At 41.3% G+C, this 20,408-nt stretch overlaps 1 protein-coding gene across 11 annotated transcripts in view; it reads right to left on the bottom strand.

The window, feature by feature from the left end:
• The window catches only part of znf512b (zinc finger protein 512B), a 135,323-nt gene that overhangs the window by 42,125 nt on the left and 72,790 nt on the right, over window positions 1–20,408 (bottom strand). For 7 of the 11 annotated variants that reach the window (XM_034172614.1, XM_034172615.1, XM_034172612.1 and 4 more), the window contains 7 exons: window positions 14,322–14,401; window positions 14,056–14,184; window positions 13,542–13,717; window positions 13,159–13,442; window positions 12,998–13,075; window positions 9,133–9,261; window positions 6,520–6,647 (listed from right to left, as the gene is read on the bottom strand). In XM_034172614.1, coding sequence (XP_034028505.1) covers window positions 6,520–6,647; window positions 9,133–9,261; window positions 12,998–13,075; window positions 13,159–13,442; window positions 13,542–13,717; window positions 14,056–14,184; window positions 14,322–14,401 — 1,004 coding nt within the window. The remainder of the gene's footprint in view (window positions 1–6,519; window positions 6,648–9,132; window positions 9,262–12,997; window positions 13,076–13,158; window positions 13,443–13,541; window positions 13,718–14,055; window positions 14,185–14,321; window positions 14,402–20,408) is intronic. The other 4 variants (XM_034172616.1, XM_034172617.1, XM_034172619.1 and 1 more) reach the window with 2 other exon arrangements.

The following is a 20,408-nucleotide window of genomic DNA, read 5'->3' as shown; positions in this document are numbered from 1 at the left end:
AAGTCGTCCATGGAGATTATTTTACTTATTAACTACACAGATGTATAATAAAACAAATGGTGACTGGTTTCTAAACACAATTATGACAGAGTTTTTTGGGAGAAGAGCGAGCTGCAGCAAGCAGCAGAGTTTCTCTTTTTTTTTTTTTAATAGTTTACATGTGCGCGTGAACGAGACAGTTGGTCCTCAAGTTGGGTCCTGCAGAGGCGGAAGGACCACTGAAAGCAGCCGTCATCCAGACTCAGCTCCTGCAGCAAATAATGATCTATATTGTTTCTTTCTCTTTTTGCTCTGTATGCACCACTCTGCATTTAATCACTAGTGATCGATCTCTGCTCCCCTCCACAGCATGTCTTTTTCCTGGTTCTCTCCCTCAGCCCCAACCAGTCCCAGCAGAAGACTGCCCCTCCCTGAGCCTGGTTCTGCTGGAGGTTTCTTCCTGTTAAAAGGGAGTTTTTCCTTCCCACTGTAGCCAAGTGCTTGCTCACAGGGGGTCGTTTTGACCGTTGGGGTTTTACATAATTGTTGTATGGCCTTGCCTTGCAATATAGAGCGCCTTGGGGCAGCTGTTTGTTGTGATTTGGCGCTATATATAAAAAAAAATTGATTGATTGATTGATATTGGGAGCTTTTCACAACAGCTCGCTCCGTGTGATCAAGGTCCGTCATGTTAACTTGACTGACAACCGGAGCCGGCGAGCGGAATGGAAGCTACTCCTATTTGATGACGCACCGGGGTGAATTTTCGCAGCAAAAGCAGAGCGACACACCAGGTGAAGGAGGCGCGTCCGTCGCCACGCGACCCCCTCGAATTTGTAGCGTCTGATCGCGCCCGGTGTGAACGCGGCATTAAATAGATGAAAATCATCATCTATTTTGGCATTCCCGCTCCTGCCCGCTCCCGTTCATTTTTATTCCTGTCCCATTCCAATCACGGGATTGATAAAATTTTGACTCCCATCCCGCGGGAATCCCGCAGGAATCACGTGACCCACGGGAATTCCCGAAAAATGTCATCCTCTAATGTGGGCCATATGTCATGCTGACAACCAACCCAGCCTTTGATGTCACCAATTAGAAGTATGTCATCAGTTCTGGGTAACCTAACAATAAGTTCATCAAGCTGACTGTAAAACTGATCTTTCGCTTCAGAGTTGGAAGTGAAGGTTGAAGCATAGACTGACAAGAGTATAATTGGCCCTTTGTCAGTGTTCTGACGTAGATGTGACAAACGCTCTGTGCCATTGATTTGTGGTTCTACAATGGGCAAAAGACATGATTTCACCACAAAACCCACTCTCTGTTCACACCTGTTGTCATGAGCCTTTCCCTTCCAGAAGAAAGTGTAGTTCCTCTCCTGAATGACGCCATCATCTGCAAATCTGATCTCTTGGAGAGGAGTAATGTCAACATCTGGGCGAGTAAGTTCGGCATCAATAACTACCGTCTTGCACTTGTTGCTGACCTGCTCAAGGTCATCAGTAAGGTCTGGCATCATAGTTCAGACGTTCCAGCTCATAATTCGAAGTGACGGAGATTTCTCTGTGTACCAAGCTTTCTTTGATGCTCTAATTTACAATCTGTTTCTCAAGCATGAATGCTTTAAGTCCCCTGCACCCAAAGGTTCAGACAGATTGTGGCAAATTAGCACTTAACTGGTTCGGGGGTGCCCAGTTTGAGAAGGGCAGTATCTGATCAGTCGATTCTGATGGCTCTTCCCACCATTGGAGACAATCCGTGGCATCCTTCTCTTCGCCAATCAGGATTAAACTTATAAACTGTAAACTGTTGTCTCCAATGTGGCTCCTTTGTTGTAGCACAAAGCAGCCCAGTCTCATTTTTTTCATGCTCCCGTCACGAAATGAGTCAAATTTTCGTGACGGGTTTTTTTAAATTCACGATTACTAAACCTACTCCTACCCCCAACCCTAACCTTAACCATAACCTAATCCTACTGTCTAACTGCCTAATAGAGGTTCACTCCAGATTCTGTCAGGGTTAGCTCTCTTAGCCTTTGCCTCTCCTGAGTCAACAACAAGGCACTGGTTTTATTTACCCATAGATGGGGTCAGCATAAAAGCATTAAAAACAAACAAAAAACAGAAAAGCATGACAGCTGACTCACAAGTTCACCTGCCCTTTGACAGGTCTTGTTTCTCATCCTGCTGTGTGTCATGCCACCCTCCTCATCAGTATAAGTGCTAGGAGGGAGCTGATTTAGATGCTGAGCGCCTGTCCATGCGGTAGGTTGTACTGGGTTACAGTGTTACCAGTAGCAGGATCAATATTGACCCTGACCTGACATCATTCAACGATGTGATGTAGTAACAGAGAAATCAAACTCTTAGTATTTATTAGCAAATTAACACATCTTGACAATCCAGTAAATAACATTCATCTTTCCCCAATGGTAGGCCTATTATATGCACAGCAGTAAAAGTATCCAAGTTGTACTTAAGATTCTTCAATATTCAATTGCACTAATTGAGAAACAGTTTGACAAATTATTAGACAAAGCTTGACTTAGCAATTAAAAGGATTATAGCAAGTCATGTTTCTACAGTAATGTTCAATATCTGAATAAAGAAATAAAGTCATACAGCCTACATCCATCTTAGAATTACAGGTTATGAAATACTATCAAGTTAGTTATTCTGAGATATTGTACCAATAATAAAGATGCCCATTACCAAGAACTTGAATAATGAAAATAAGGAAAGTTTGTCTGTGGTCCTGAATCAGAACAAGGTGTTCAATGTTTTAGAGAATAGTTTAAAATACTTATTTGTTGGATTAAATTGCACCATGAAAAGCATCAGCGAATAAAAAGATGGCCTTTGCCAAAATCATGAAAAGTACAAATAAGAGAAAAGGAGCAAAACCGATGAGTTTATGACTTAAACCTCAACTTTTTTTTTTTTTTGTTATTTTTAACAAGAGATTAAGATGTCCACATTGTTGAATGAGAAGGTAGCAAGAATAATTTTATTTATAACCCTTTCTGGATAAATACATTCATCCTACACACTGATCAGAATTCATTCAGGTAAGTGGTCCTGATGAGCAGATAAAACAGTTGGCAATAACGCTTTGTTTTTTGGAGCTGTGGACTTTCAGCCAGGTTGGCTGTGCATGTACTTTGACCACGACACTTGGTTTACAGGACTCATGGCTGCACAGTAAAGAGAAGTCCTGAATGTTAATGGAGATTTTTTTTTTTTTGGTGGTTGGATTCAGAAGTGCTTCAGCCCATTTGTCTGTGTGGAGGATTAGGCAGCATAGGCTCAGTGAGCAGGCGACAGTAGGAGCTCTTTTTTTAACAGGCTGCTTGAGTGCATAGATGTGGCATTTCTTCCACTCAGATGATTTTTACCACAACTGCGTCAAAATGAACGCAGTCCACTTTGAAATCAAGTCGCACGACAAAAAAAATCCCACTTATGCAAATTCTGCAACTACTCCGTGGTTCACATGGGTACAGAAACCTGGGTCCATTACAACACTCAACCACAGCAATCTGTGATTCTACAGAAATCTGTCATTCCTGATTATTATCTGGTACCAACTATCAAAGTGGGTGGGAACATTCTGAACTTGCCACAGACCCCTGTGTAGATTCACATCTTACAAGTCAGTACCTGACCTCCATACCCATTTTATCAAAAAAGGTGTTGTTTTTTAAGGGCCCTGTCCCACTGGCGTTTAGGAGGATTTGTGCATGAAATGAGGAGACAAAAGCTGAGTGTCCGCAACAAAGGTGGGTGGAAATGACAAATGTCCCGGGGTGGATCAGCGAATACATGAGGAAGAAAAGCGGAGATAACAGGGAACAGAAGCAAAGGCGACCGCGGAGGCGCCCCCATGAGGGGCACAGTGGCCGTGATGCACTGGCTTCACGCGTGCCCACTCTGTCTGCATGCGCGACATACCATTTGTGACCGTGATGTGGCCGTGCTGGGCACACGTCATATCTGTTTTGCACACTGTCCCGGTCCGCCGCCAAGCCGTGCCAATATGCTGATATGTCATCCGCTGATATGCGGATATCAGCGGATGACAGGGGATATGCGGCGCGTTGGTTGTGTATGTCCTGCGTATGTCTTCAGTATGTGTTCAGGCAGTGATGCGGATCTCATCCGCAGCAGGATTTTTGAGCCGCTCAAAAATCCTGCCTGCGGACAAGCGTCCCTCTGAGGATTATCACGGATGTGTTCGGATGGCCGACTCATACAGGAATGTTACACGGTTATTGCGGTTGTTTGGCGGATGTGGGCCACTTTTGTGCGCATTCCATCCGCAAATCCTCCTAAACGCCAGTGGGACAGGGCCCTAAAGATGATTCACACTGTTAATGAGACATTATTGAAAACAGGCTTGTACTGAAGCCTGTGGACCCTATCTTCACCTGGCACAAAGCAGTGCAAGAGTCAAGAGGTGCCTTCGATAAGCTGGTTCAGGACACATATACACCTTGATTCTATACAGGGATGCACATTTGTGCTCACCCTTCACTTTTAAAACTGAAACTAAACTGAAATGAACACAAACAAAATACATATATATATATATATGAATAAATAAATAGATAAAAGCAAAAACTAATTACTTAAATAGTTGTACAATACTTTGAGACAGTTTTTCTCCCTGTGGATTCATAGGTGGGGAGCACCTAGGCAGGGCTGGACACAGGATGGTCCAGAGGTGGTGGGGTAGGGTTTCTGTCTGTGCTTGAAAAGATATGGAGATCAGGCAAACGGAGGGAGAGCTGCTCCAGGAATAAGGCACTCAACTGCCTCACCACTGGGAGCTGTGGTAGATGCTGCTCTCATAAGTCAATCAATCAATCAATTTTTTTATATAGCGCCAAATCACAACAAACAGTTGCCCCAAGGCGCTTTATATTGTAAGGCAAGGCCATACAATAATTATGTAAAACCCCAACGGTCAAAACGACCCCCTGTGAGCAAGCACTTGGCTACAGTGGGAAGGAAAAACTCCCTTTTAACAGGAAGAAACCTCCAGCAGAACCAGGCTCAGGGAGGGGCAGTCTTCTGCTGGGACTGGTTGGGGCTGAGAGAGAGAACCAGGAAAAAGACATGCTGTGGAGGGGAGCAGAGATCGATCACTAATGATTAAATGCAGAGTGGTGCATACAGAGCAAAAAGAGAAAGAAACAGTGCATCATGGGAACCCCCCAGCAGTCTACGTCTATAGCAGCATAACTAAGGGATGGTTCAGGGTCACCTGATCCAGCCCTAACTATAAGCTTTAGCAAAAAGGAAAGTTTTAAGCCTAATCTTAAAAGTAGAGAGGGTGTCTGTCTCCCTGATCTGAATTGGGAGCTGGTTCCACAGGAGAGGAGCCTGAAAGCTGAAGGCTCTGCCTCCCATTCTACTCTTACAAACCCTAGGAACTACAAGTAAGCCTGCAGTCTGAGAGCGAAGCGCTCTATTGGGGTGATATGGTACTACGAGGTCCCTAAGATAAGATGGGACCTGATTATTCAAAACCTTATAAGTAAGAAGAAGAATTTTAAATTCTATTCTAGAATTAACAGGAAGCCAATGAAGAGAGGCCAATATGGGTGAGATATGCTCTCTCCTTCTAGTCCCCGTCAGTACTCTAGCTGCAGCATTTTGAATTAACTGAAGGCTTTTTAGGGAACTTTTAGGACAACCTGATAATAATGAATTACAATAGTCCAGCCTAGAGGAAATAAATGCATGAATTAGTTTTTCAACATCACTCTGAGACAAGACCTTTCTGATTTTAGAGATATTGCGTAAATGCAAAAAAGCAGTCCTACATATTTGTTTAATATGCGCTTTGAATGACATATCCTGATCAAAAATGACTCCAAGATTTCTCACAGTATTACTAGAGGTCAGGGTAATGCCATCCAGAGTAAGGATCTGGTTAGACACCATGTTTCTAAGATTTGTGGGGCCAGAAGATCCCACATTTACATGAACAAATTGTAATCTATTAGACAAATATGATTCAAACCACCGCAGCGCAGTGCCTTTAATACCTATGGCATGCTCTAATCTCTGTAATAAAATTTTATGGTCAACAGTATCAAAAGCAGCACTGAGGTCTAACAGAAGTGATCTACAGTGCACTTTGATGCCTGTGCTCTGATTCGTTTCCTCACCAGAAAACCTCTCACTTCTGTCACTCACTAAGTCCAACATGCACCAAGTTCTAGTGTACATAATTCTTAAGTGGAATGACAGACAACAATCTGACTGTCATAATTCATGTTATGCCCAAAACACACCCATGATTAAGTAAGTGACTAAATTAAAAACCCTTTGTTCCCTGCACTGTACTTTATGCTCAAATTACATGCTGTGTAAATATCAAAATGGAGCTGTCGTGCCTGAAATGCTGTCACGATATGTGCTTTAGACTGGGCACTATAGACTGTCAGGTAATCAATTTTAGCATTTTCACTCAATTTATGACAACATACCCACCCATCTCCCACTCTGACGGACAGCTCTATCCCCCACTGACCTTCTGGCAGATTTCCATGTGTTTCTTTAGGCCGTGCACTGTTTTTCTGGTGACAATGGAGCAGGTGGGGCACACCACTTCTCCTCGCTCTGAGATGGCTTGCTGCCACTGGGTGTCAGGCACAGAACCTTTGAAACAAGGAGATACTCACTCAACCACTATTCAACTATGGCTATTATGATATGCCTTTGGGTATAACATTTCCCTCTGTTTAGTATTACTGTTTGACTTACAGCTAAACATGACATGCTAACATTGACAAGAATTATTAGTATTATTTACTGAAAATAAATAAATGCTTATATTTTCTTTGTTTATATATTTATGCAATTATTTAAATTAAATCATATATGTTTATATTCGAAACATAAATTTGAAAAATTTACAAATGATGACAACTGCTCTAGGTGTTGGTAAGGTTAGACGTTACTTGTGTGAAGCGCCTTGAGGCAGCTTTGTTGTGATTTGGCGCTATATAACTGAAATAAATTTAAATTGAACTGCTCAGAATTGTGAAAAAATTACATACAATCTATATGTATTATATTTACATAAGAAATGCATTTTTGCATTTTTGGACATTTTTGTGCATTTTTAATCTTATATTGTCACATTTTTACATTTCCAGCTGAAGAAGGGATTTTCTTCTTGACAAAAGAAGTCATCATCTGCAGTCAGGTGTACTGTGTGTCCCAATTGTGAGAAAAAAGTCAGCAGCCTGCAGGCCTTTCTCGTATCATGCTCCTTTTCTTTGGAAGAATCTGCCGGCTGACAGCAGCAGACAGTCGACTTTTATTGGCTCTTTTAAAACAAGAACTCAAAACAAATCTTTACTCTGCATTCTAGACTTATTGTGCCTTTTCTTAATGACATCTTTAAAAAAACACTGCATGTAGTATGGGCCTAGAGTCAAAATTATTTTGAAGACTACTTGTAATTTTGTATGTTGACTTTTATAATTGTGGTTCCATTACTTTGTGGCAGTTTTAATGTTAATATTGTATTCTGAATTATTTTGATAAACTTTGCGGCAATGTATTGTAAATTGCAAAGTTATTATTATGATGATTATTATTATTATGTGAATATGAACTGACTCATTGGTGTTTCAAACTCTGTAAGAACATAGCAGTCTGCTGTAGTTCAGTGTAATTAAGGCTGGATACTAAATTGCAATACTTCCATCACAAAATTGCATCTAATGCTGAAAAATGTCAAAAAGTACACCTTCAAATGATTATTTGTGTATTGATTCTTTGATGATACAGCACATTGAAATTAGCTTATATGCTTTGTTTTTATTCATAACTGCAGCACAATTTTATATGTTTCTGGAGTTGTCATCTGATGTAAAGGTCAAAAGACAGCTGGGTCCCAATGTTGTGGACAACAATAAAGCCCACTGAAACATTGTTTGAGTCTGTGCAATGTTCCCTGTGATTAGCAGGGTGTACGGTGCACAGGCACAAAGTATTTAGTTAGTAAAGCCTGGTTCACATGACAGGATTTTAAAATTATTTTTAGGTTTCCAAAACCTGAGAGACCACACGTGAAGATAAAAAATCATGGATCTAACAGGTTTGGTCGTACAGTGTGTGGTGTGCAGCCACACGGTAAGGACAACACCACCACACACGAACAGATTTCACACACGAACATTTACAGCTCAGACAGGAAATCTCGCAAAATCTCTTGCCATTAAACGTGACTTCAGAGTAAACAAACGGAGATACTTTGTGGACTATTTAAAACAGAGGGAAAAAACAATACAAAAAGAAAAAGAAAAGGTGTTCTTTAAAGGAGTGGAGACAACGCAACCACCGGACTTTCTGGTAAGTCAGAACAGCTGTTTTGATTTTATTTTCTGCTCCATGCGTCCGTCACCTCACTTTCTGATTGGCTGCATGTCACATTCAGCAGGCTGTGAGCTCGTTTGTGGTCGGGGGACACAACACATGCTGCGATATCGGGCCAAAAAAATCCAACGTGTTGAATATCCCCGATTTGCGATCGGAGCGCTCCTGACGTCCTTCCGAGCAGATCAGAGCGCTCTTAACACACTACACACGGCGGGAATATCTGATAAGATTATCTTTAGTGTATTCACAATTGTCGGGGCATTCTTAAGATTGTCGGAAGGGGAAGATCGGGTCCAATATCAGCCTAATTATCCTGCCGTGTGAACCAGGCATAAGTCAGTGACTGGGACTTCAACATTTCCATCAATAACTGTAAAAATAACTGCATATTCAGAATATATTCTGGTTTCTGGTAGATACAGGTAAAAATCAGTGAACCTCCTATTTTGGGTAACGTTGGCTTCTTTTAGGACAATAATTTGTAGTTATTTTTATATAGGTTTAAATAGATTGTTGACACAATGGGACATTTCTGAGCCTGTTCAGGCAGCACACATAAAGTAGACGTATTTGCATACGGTTACTGGAAGGCTGTTGCTAATCACTGGGTCCTGATGGTCACCAAGGCCAGTGTTGCTTGAAAATAAAATTTAATTAAACTGTGTAAACCGAGACCTTCAACTGCAAATTGTTGCTGTTGTTGTTTCAATAAATAAATAAATAAATACATTTCTATATGTATCAAAGTATTCACCAGAGGTGGCTGGGTCTTTTTTGGAAGATTGACTTGGAGTGAGTTTTTTGTGGGTCTCTTCGATGAAGCCACTCCCCTCTGGTCTCTTCACACGGCCTGCCTTCAATTTCTCCTCCACCTTAGACATACCTGCACCAAAAATACACACTGAGGTAATAAGGACTGAAATAATAAGGACAATGCTGAACAAAAGAAATACAGAGTAATGTTCATTCATTTCCTCTGCTTATCCTGGTCAGGGTCATGGTGGCAGTAGACTAAGCAGCTCGCATTCGTATTTACAGCCAAACCCTGAAACTCTTCCCAGGAGATTTTGAGGCATTCCCAAATCAGATGGGAAATATAATCCCTCCAGCATGTCCTGGGTCTTCCCTGGGGCTTCCTTCCAGTTGGAGATGTCTAGAAGACTTCCCTAGGGAGATGACAGGGGCATCCTCATCAGATGCCAGAATCACCTCAACTGGCTTCTTTCAACGCAAAGAAGCAGCAGCTCTACTCCGAGTCTCTCCTGAATAGTCCAGCATCTGACCCTATTCAAGAATATAGCCTTACTCATTCAGAGATTATCCAAAGGTCATGACCATCGGTGAAAACAGGAGTGTAAATACACTGGTAAATTGAGAGCCTCGGCTTCTGACTCAGCTTCTTCTTCAACACGATGGCCTGGTACAGCGTCCACAAAATATCAGATGCTGCCCCAATCCGTCTATCAATCTCACACTCCAACTTACCCCCACTTCTGAACAAGACTATGAGATACTTAAACTCCTCCACCTGGAGGGAGGCAATGGTCTAGTGGTTAAGTGTTGGGCTTCAGACCAGAGGATCCTTGGTTCAAATCCCAGCCTGACCGGAAAATCACTGAGGGGACGGGATGGCCCACCCTTTTCTGCCAAAGGACTATGCTCTCAGATTTGGAGGTGGCAATTCTCATCCCAGTCACCTCCACTCGGACTCAAACCTGCTCATTGTTCATTGGGGTAACTGCCTGATGAAGCCAACAGAACCACATCATCTGCAAAAAGCAGAGATGCAACTCTAATTTCAACAAGCTGGACACCCTCCGGCCGCTGACTGTGCCTTGAAATCCCATCCATGAACAACACAAACAGTACTGGTGCCAAGGGACAGCACTGGCAGAGAACAACACCCACTGAGAACAGGTCCAATGTAATGTCGAGAATGCAGACACAGCTCCTACTTTGGACTTATAGAGACCGGAGTGCGCATTGCAGCAGCTGTGGTACTCCATACTTCCGCAATATTTCTACAGGACACCTCGAGGGACCCAGTCATATGCCTTTTCCAAGTCCACAAAACATATGCAGACTGGCAAGTCATACTCCCAAGACCCTTCTAATATCCTTGCAAGGGTAAACAGCTGGTCCACCATTCCAGGACCAGGATGGAACCTGCATTGCTTCTCCTGAATCTGAGGTTCAACTAAAGGGCCTTTCACATTGAACCTGTTGGTCGATCATTTTGGCTCCTATGCTTGAGTTAAACGCTTTGGATGCATTGGACGCGGCAATGGCGTGCAGAGGGGGTGGAGATTTCCACATCACTATCTGGCTGTTCAAGGGCCCAGTGAACAACACAAACAACCGCCATCATCGATTTGCAACAGGAAGAAGTGAAACAGTCTGCCAGTCATAACCATAATATTAAGAGAAAAGGCAGAAGAAACAGTGACAGACATCACCCTGCTGGGAGAAGCTTTTTTCAGCAACTATTCGGAGGGGCTGGCCGGCTGGGCAGTGCTCAGGCCACAAACCCATGCAGAGCGAGACACAGCGCCCGATGTGATCCAGTAGACACACTCAATCTGAAATTCTTCATTTATGGATACACACACAACCCAGTTTGAGCAACAGAGCATCTGCAAATTTGTCTGCAGTGTGTGAGTAATTGAAAATAAAATGTTATGTAATGTACTGCTGAAGAATTATCTATTATTATAATTATTAATTATTATTTAGCTGCAGATTCACTCAGTCGAGCTGAGTGAACATTTTATATTTATAAATTGTTCAATCTATTCTTACCAAATAAAGCTCCACAGACTTTTTTATTGTGTTATATTTTTTGGATGAGCTCTTGGGAAAGCCCCAGAGTGCCATTTTTGGTGGCAATATTAGGACTCAAGCGTAAAACAAACATAAAGCAAATAATTGATTACTGTTACTTTTTTGTTCAACTAAATTCAATCTCCCCATGGATTTAAGGCTCTCAAGAGTGGTGCTTTCAAAGAACACAACTGAAGTTTTATTTATTGAATAAATTAGCAGTTTCCGGGACACTATGGGTTACATTCAACACCACATTTTTGCCATGCTCTCTGCAGCTGTATTGAGTGATTAAGACACTAGTCTATGGGGGGCAATTAATTTTACCGTGTGCCCATCAAATCAGAAGTAAATTCACATGAATTAGTTGAAGTGATTTCTGTTTTGTTTGTTTTTTTACCAAAATAATACTTAGGTGCTGTGTGTCACACATATGTTGTAGTTTGGTGTCCCCTCTTTCAGATAAAAACTCAAAAAAGAAAAATTCCAACATAATTATGTTATCACAGTTATTTAATCAACATATATATAGAGATAATCATTTTATATTTTTTCCCTGTACATAGGGCTGCTCTGTTTTTACTGACCAATAATGTTGGCTTGTGTAATGGTGACCCCTTTTCATGAAGTGACCCAATTACAACTTTTCTAATGTAAGAAATGTATTTTTTAACATCAAAATCTACAGTCTCTCCAGAAAACTGCTGTGTATACACATTTCTGCACTCTGTTATCTTCCATGTTTCAGACTGATGCCACATTTCTATTGGACGTGAGAAGCTATGTCACAGCTCGCAGCGTTAAAAGTTGGATTGGATTGAACTTTGACTGCGGCGGCCTGATGACAAGCGGCAACACACTCTCACATTGGAGCAATGCGCTAGCTCAGGTTTTGGCGCGATGCTTCTCATTGAAAATTATGGGTTTTAGAGCGATGTGTGACACATTTAGCACCCTGAACACGTTCAGTGTGAATGGCCCTTAGTGGTCTCCTCTCTAGTACCCTGACACAGGCTTTCACCAGGGAGTGTGAGAAGTGTGATTCCTCGATAACTGAAACACACGCTCCGGTTCCCCTTTTTAAAGATGGGGACCACCACCTCAGTTTGCCAATCCAGAAGTACTGTCCCCGACTTTCATGCAATGTTGTATTGTATTGTTTTTCGAGAAGTGGAAAGGGGCAAATGCCCATGCAGACAAAGTAATGTTGCCATATGAATGTTGCCATATGAATAAAATTATGAAAAAAGACAGTGTGATAAGACAAAGACATAAAAAGGACCTTTTTTAAGCTGTAACAGATTGTGAACAGCTGACATTTTTCATTGTATGAATGAGAAAAGCTGGAATTCTGTGTGCACATCATGTGTAAACTGCTGATTCATTTAGTAGGATGGAAACTCATCAACAGCTGCCACATTCACATTCTTTAAAGGCCAGTAGCTCTGCTCAGTTGCAGAAATCACTCACAGTCTATCACATGATGTTGTTCTTGTGAAAAGAGCAACCACAAAGCCACTGTGCTATCGTCCAACAGCAACAGCAATAGCAGCAGCAGCAGCAGCAGCTGTGCATTTCCATCTCTCAGTGAGATCACAGGGCTGACTGCTATATTGTCAGTAAATGGTGAAGGAATGGTGTATAAGAACATTCTCATCTTTAATTCTTCATTTGTTATCCTATTTAACATCATGCCCACATCATTATTATAAGACTGTAATAACGGGAAAGCTTTCTCCAGAAAATATGTGGTTTGCTGTCAGTAGAAAGGTGAGGTGAGTGAACTGTTAAGTATCTACCTTTCAATCCAAATGTTCCCGAGATAGAGGGTTGTTCTCCGGTGAATTTTTTGGGAGTTTTCTGCTTTCGTCCTAGCTCAACATGAAAACACAGAGTGGACAATGATTTAACATAGGGCAGTGTGTAAAACAACAATCAAAGTGCTGTGCTGTTATCTTACTGTGCTTCATTCGCTCGGGATCCTCATCTGGGAAAGAGGGAGGAAGACTGCCTCCTTCACTCTCACTGCCTCCAGCATCGGATGATGTGCTCTGGGACTGGGAATGCTGGGACTGCGGCTGAACTGGCTGGGATTGGTGGGTTTGCTGTGAAAGCTGGTTGTGTGTGTACTGTTTCCTCTGACTTTTCTGGTGCACCAGCTCCCCATTCTGAGAGGGTGTGGATACCTTGTGGGTCTTTTTTAATTTGAAAAACACCGGGGAGGGGCTCCTGTTCTCCACTGGCCTGCACATACACACAGAGAAAGGATCATTTTTGACAGGCAGAATTTTAAACTGTTATCAATATATGTGTGTGAGGATGTGAAGTTGTACTTCCAGTTACCTTTTCTTGGTGTTGGACTTGACAGGGCTCTTGTGTAGCTTAGGCTGCTCATCCTTGGTCTCTGTACTAACCCTGTCTTGGTGGTTCCATAGCTTGTGCTTCTGCAGGCGCACCTTTGTGGCAAACACTGCCTCGCAATACGGACATCCATGATTAAGCTTCTCAGCTACAGTTGCCTGATACAAACACAAACAGTTTGGGCTAGCATTCTTACAATATTGAATAATAGAAAGCTGTGTTAATGTAAGCTGTTTGACTAGTAATAAATCCTTAAAGCAGCTCCTCAAACTACTCGTATTATATGATCAATAAACTCAAATTTGTGGAGTGTTTGCATAACAGATTGAGAGAGAGCATACAAACTGATTTAAGATAACTTTATATGCTTATTTATTACTGATTGTGGGTTATCACAGACTTGCCCGCAATCACAGTGACCAACTGTTAAAGCCTACAATGCTTCATCAAGTAGAATTAGTAGGAAAGCAGGAAAAAGGAGAGGTTAGTGACTCACCCCCTGGCAGCGTTGATAGTGGTATTTAACACCATAGATGCTGGGAAACTCTAACCAGCAGCCTGAACATGGACACTTAACCCTGGAGGTGCGTTTAAACTCTTCTTTCCATTGTACTATCATATGGGCCTGCTCAGGGGTGAGGGAGACAGAATTGAATACATGCAAGGAGTATTACTACACTGGGTATATACAGCAGAATGGGAGCAAACTACCCTATGCAGGAGAATAATGTCGACCTACGTAAATCACAGACAGATACTCACAGGGATGTTCCGCAGTTCCTGCATGTCGGCTTTGGGACGCCCTTTCCTCTTTCCATCTCCGAGATCATCACATAGAGGGCCTGGAAAAAGAAACAGAAAGCCAAGTTAGCAAGGCATGCTGTGACTGCATCATATGAAACTTAATCACTGTGAGCACTTTGCATTGCATTCTGCACTGCTGTACATTTTTTTTTTTTTTTTTGGTGATGCCAGCAGCAAAACTTCCCAAATAAGGCCATGAATGAAATATGGAAATATGCAATGAGCTACACTGCAACAATGAAATAGAAGAGTAAGAAAAACAAGTGTATATAATGTGCAAATGTTTGAGGAACACTGCAGTTATAAAAAATATGTTGTGTTTGTTGTTTTTATCTTTCATTAGTGGATCAGTGGACAGTGAAATTTGAAATGGCTAAGCATTCCTATTCCATAAAAAATGAAGTTATTACACCATGGGAGTATTGTTGCCCTGTGCCCATCCTTGTGTAAACAAAATAACCTGAAGTGTTTTGATTTGATATGGACAAACTTCAATCCAATTTTAATTTCTTTTCATTTACATAGTGCCAAATCACAACAGAGTTGGTTCAAGGTACTTCACACAAGTAAGGTCTAACTTTACCAACCCCCAGAGCAACAGTGGTAAGGAAAAACTCCCTCTGAGGAAGAAACCTCAAGCAGACCAGACATAAAGGGGTGACCCTCTGCTTGGGCCATGCTACGGACATAAATTACTGAACAATTCACAAAACGAATATACAGGAAATGCTGTTGGTGCACAGGACAGGCGGGTTGCCAGCACAAATACAACTCCCATCTCTGGATGGATCTGCACCTTAAACAGAGAGAAAAAAAACAGAAGCAGGCATCAGAAAGACAACAAACACTGTATAATTTGCCAGCATTATACAACAAGAAAAACAGAAGAAATACTAAGGTGATCGCTGGCCACTAGCCCTAAGATTCACTAAAAGACGTAAAACAAAACTATACCAGTATGCTAGCCATACAAAAGGGAAAATAAGTGTGTCTTAAGTCTGGACTTGAAAGTCTCCACAGAATCTGACTGTTTTATTGATGCAGGGAAATCATTCCACAGAACAGGGGCACGATAAGAGAAAGCTCTATGACCTGCAGACTTCTTATTCACCTTAGGGACACAAAGTAGTCCTGCACCCTGAGAACGCAAAGCCCGGGCCGGTACGTAAGGTTTAATTAGGTCAGCTAGGTAGGGAGGTGCCAGTCCATGAATAATTTTATAGACTTGTAGCAGAACCTTAAAATCTGACCTCACTGGGACAGGAAGACAGTGAAGGGATGCCAAAATGGGTGTAATGTGGTTGAACTTTCTGCTTTGTGTAAAAAGTCTGGCTGCAGCATTTTGAACCATTTGGAGCGCCCTAATGCTGGACTCCAATCTGGAAGAGACAGATGCATGGATCAGGGTCTCAGCATCAGCCATAGACAGGATGGGACGAATCTTCTCTATATTTTGCAGGTGGAAGAAAGCAGTCCTCGTAATATTTGTAATGTGGAAGTCAAAGGACAACGTAGGCTTAGGCTGAGCGTTAATTGGTCAAATTGATGCCAATGTCTCACTGGACCAAGAACCATCATTTCAGTCTTATCAGAGTTTAAAAGTAGGAAGTTTCTAGACATCCAGCTTCTCACTGATACAAGGCAATCTTCTAAGGATTTTATGTGAACAAGATTACCAGCAGTTATATGTATAAGTGAGTATCATCAGCATAGCATTGAAAGGTAATCCCAAAACGCCTCAATATGTGCCAAAGGAGTGCTATATAAAGGGAGAAAAGCAGGGGGCCTAAGACAGACCCCTGTGGAACCCCAAATTTCATTTCACTGAGGTTAGAAGTAGTGTTACTGTACAAAACACAGTGAGACCGACTGGACAAGTATGACGTCAGCCATGCAAGGGCACTCCCAGTAATCCCAAAATGATTTTCCAGCCTATCAAGTAGAATGTGATTATCCACGGTATCAAATGCAGCACTGAGATCTGAGACTTGTTCTTAAGTAATTTGATTTTCAGAAAATTTGGTTAAAAGTCACGGTCACAGGCCTCAAATTTTGGACACATTGCAAATAAGAGAGGATATTTAGAATGGCTCTTCTCAGGGATTGGTGAAAAATATACCTATCGCTACCATGGAACAATAATATCATATATAAATAATGGATGTAATTATAATAAAAAGGCATAATGCAGCACCATCACCACTTGGAAAAAAAACTAGCATGTTGCTGTGGCGATTCATGGGTTCTAGATTGGGTAGTTTTCATAAAACAGGTAGCTGACATTTTTCAAGGGCGGTAATAAATTGTGCAAAGTTTCTATAATGAGTTGGAATGGAATGTGAGTCCAGAATGTTTTTAGAACCTTAGCCCTCAACAGTTGCTCAAGGAAGAACTCAACCCTTTCATTTACTGTTAATTACATAATTTTTAATGTTAATTTACTGTCTTAATGTATTTATAAATTGATTAGATTCTTGCTATCATATACAACCCCTGGCAAAAATTATGGAATCACCGGCGTCGGAGGATGTTCATTCAGTTGTTTAAGTTTGTAGAAAAAAAGCAGATCACAGACATGACACAAAACTAAAGTCATTTCAAATGGCAACTTTCTGGCCTTAAGAAACACTATAAGAAATCAAGAAAAAAAAAATTGTGGCAGTCAGTAACAGTTACTTTTTTAGACCAAGCAGAGGGAAAAATATGTGGAATCACTCAATTCTGCGGGAAAAATTATGGAATCATGAAAAACAAAAGAACGCTCCAACACATCACTAGTATTTTGTTGCACCACCTCTGGCTTTTATAACAGCTTGCAGTCTCTGAGGCATGGACATAATGAGTGACAAACAGTACTCTTCATCAATCTGGCTCCAACTTTCTCTGATTATTGTTGCTAGATCAGCTTTGCAGGTTGGAGCCTTGTCATGGACCATTTTCTTCAACTTCCACCAAAGATTTTCAATTGGATTAAGATCCGGACTATTTGCAGGCCATGACATTGACCCTATGTGTCTTTTTGCAAGGAATGTTTTCACAGTTTTTGCTCTATGGCAAGATGCATTATCATCTTGAAAAATGATTTCATCATCCCCAAACATCCTTTCAATTGATGGGATAATAAAAATGTGTCCAACATATCAACGTAAACTTGTGCATTTATTGATGATGTAATGACAGCCATCTCCCCAGTGCCTTTACCTGACATGCAGCCTCATATCATCAATGACTGTGGAAATTTACATGTTCTCTTCAGGCAGTCATCTTTATAAATCTTATTGGAACGGCACCAAACAAAAGTTCCAGCATCATCACCTTGCCCAATGCAGATTCGAGATTCATCACTGAATATGACTTTCATCCAGTCATCCACAGTCCACGATTGCTTTTCCTTAGCCCATTGTAACCTTGTTTTTTTTCTGTTTAGGTGTTAATGATGGCTTTCGTTTAGCTTTTCTGTATGTAAATCCCATTTCCTTTAGGCGGTTTCTTACAGTTCGGTCACAGACGTTGACTCCAGTTTCCTCCCATTCGTTCCTCATTTGTTTTGTTGTGCATTTTTGATTTTTGAGACATATTGCTTTAAGTTTTCTGTCTTGACACTTTGACGTCTTCCTTGGTCTACCAGTATGTTTGCCTTTAACAACCTTCCCATGTTGTTTGTATTTGGTCCAGAGTTTAGACACAGCTGACTGTGAACAACCAACATCTTTTGCAACATTGCGTGATGATTTACCCTCTTTTAAGAGTTTGATAATCCTCTCCTTTGTTTCAACTGCCATCTCTCGTGTTGGAGCCATGATTCATGTCAGTCCACTTGGTGCAACAGCTCTCCAAGGTGTGATCACTCCTTTTTAGATGCAGACTAACGATCAGATCTGATTTGATACAGGTGTTAGTTTTGGGGATGAAAATTTACAGGGTGATTCCATAATTTTTTCCTCAGAATTGAGTGAGTCCATATTTTTTCCCTCTGCTTGGTCTAAAAAAGTAACCGTTACTGACTGCCACAATTATTTTTCCTGATTTCTTATAGTGTTTCTTAAAGCCAGAAAGTTGCCATTTGAAATGACTTTAGTTTTGTGTCATGTCTGTGATCTGCTTTTTTTCTACAAAATTAAACAACTGAATGAACATCCTCCGAGGCCGGTGATTCCATAATTATTGCCAGGGGTTGTACACACTATATTATTATTATTATTAATTCTATTCTGTCATTTGATTTTTAAACAGACCACAATGGAAATAAGTGTTTCACTTTCTTGTGTCATCCATGCATTTTTTAAATGTATTTACTATTATATTATGTACTTACATTGAACTTACTAAATAAAATCATGCATGCATGCGCGCATGCATACATGTACACAGGCGCCACTTCGCTTTTAATACATAAATGATTTACCGCCTCCTGCTGGAAAGGCATGCAAGTCCAGAATGTAATTATCAATGTCCATTGTTCAGTGTTGCTAGCTAATATCCGTAGTTTCTCCAAAAATATCTATCAACGTTCAGTTTTGGTAGCATTAATCCTTGACCCAAAATACATAAGCATACCAAACGGCAAATGTCAGCTCTCCCCAGTTTCTCCTTGATCGAAGCCACACACGCACGCACATGCGCACACACAGGCCACTTGGCTGTTAATATATAGATATAGCCTTTATTGTCATTGTATACATATACAAACATACAACGAAATTTGTCCTTTGCATTTAACCCATCCTAATTACAGTTAGACACAACCCAACCACCAGGCGCAGTGGGGCAGCTATAGTCCGACGGCCTGGGACCAACTCCAGATGTAGAAATGCTGCCTTTGTCAGGGGCAGAGAAAGGAGCAGACCCTAAATAAGCATGTTTTTTATTGAGGGAGGAAACCAAGACAGACATGGAGAGAACATGCAAACTCCACAAAGAAAGGGCAGGAAGTGATCCCACACCCTTCTTGTTGTGAGGCAACAGTGTTAACCACTACGCCACCATGTTCAAAAAACAGGCACACATTCTTTTTTGTGTTCTCTGCTCTGTGACAAAAGGGATCTGTCTTGCCAGTCACTCTCTATTGTCTTCTTGTTATCTTACAGCTTCAGTTTGTTTTTGTTTTTTTGTCTGCTCTTTGCAGTACGTATTGTGCATGTGCCAAAGCATAACAGGTGGCCCTGAGATGCACAGTAAGGAGTTGACACACTGACATGAGGATGATCACATTATTTCAGACTGTAGTCACACTATGTGTGAACAGATTGATGCAGAAATTCTGTGTTAATAAAAATCAAACATTAATGCCAAATCTCTGTTGGTGTTTGGTTGACTGTTTTCCAAATGCATCTTTAAGTGCCTTGATACTTTAGCTAAACTAAGGTAAATTCCTTTTCCACGGAGTGTGACAGAATATTTATCAACGTGTCTATTTACAAGGGATTTAGTATCCTGAAGTCATTTTTACAGAAGGAAAAAAAGCATAGAAACTTTACTGACATGGGAGAGCTCAATCCATAAAAATGACTGAAATGCTGCATTCGGATGGGACTGAATTCACTGAAGAACTCTGGTAGTAATCACATTTCTCCATCTCCCCAAGTGAAATGAATCAAATCCAGACAGGGCTTTAGCAAAGTATAAAGTACTGCAGTTATGGAAAGAACTGATCAAATGTCAAGGCCCAGACTTCATGTCAAACATGTAAGGTGCAGGATATGCAGTCTCTTCAGGTCCACTTCTTATTACATATTTGCGATTTCACTAAAACAGCCATTTAGTTGTCTTCTACTCAGTAGAGGATAATACAAAGACAGTTACTGATAATCACGCAATATTAAAATAACAGTACAAACATGAGTCATCTCGTTACCAGCTGTCAGGGGTCCTGACAAGCATCTTTAACACCTCCCTGGATCTGGCTACTGTTCCAGCTTGCCTAAAAGCTGCCACCATCATTCCCATCCCCAAGAAGTCAGCCACAGCCTGCATTAAGGACTTCAGGCTGGTCGCACTAACCTCTGAAGTCATGAAGAGCTTTGAACGTCTGGTCCTCCACTACCG

This window comes from Thalassophryne amazonica, chromosome 6, assembly GCF_902500255.1.
Source record: "Thalassophryne amazonica chromosome 6, fThaAma1.1, whole genome shotgun sequence".
NCBI classification, from domain to species: Eukaryota; Metazoa; Chordata; class Actinopteri; order Batrachoidiformes; family Batrachoididae; genus Thalassophryne; species Thalassophryne amazonica.
This window is presented reverse-complemented; position numbering and strand designations above follow the sequence as displayed.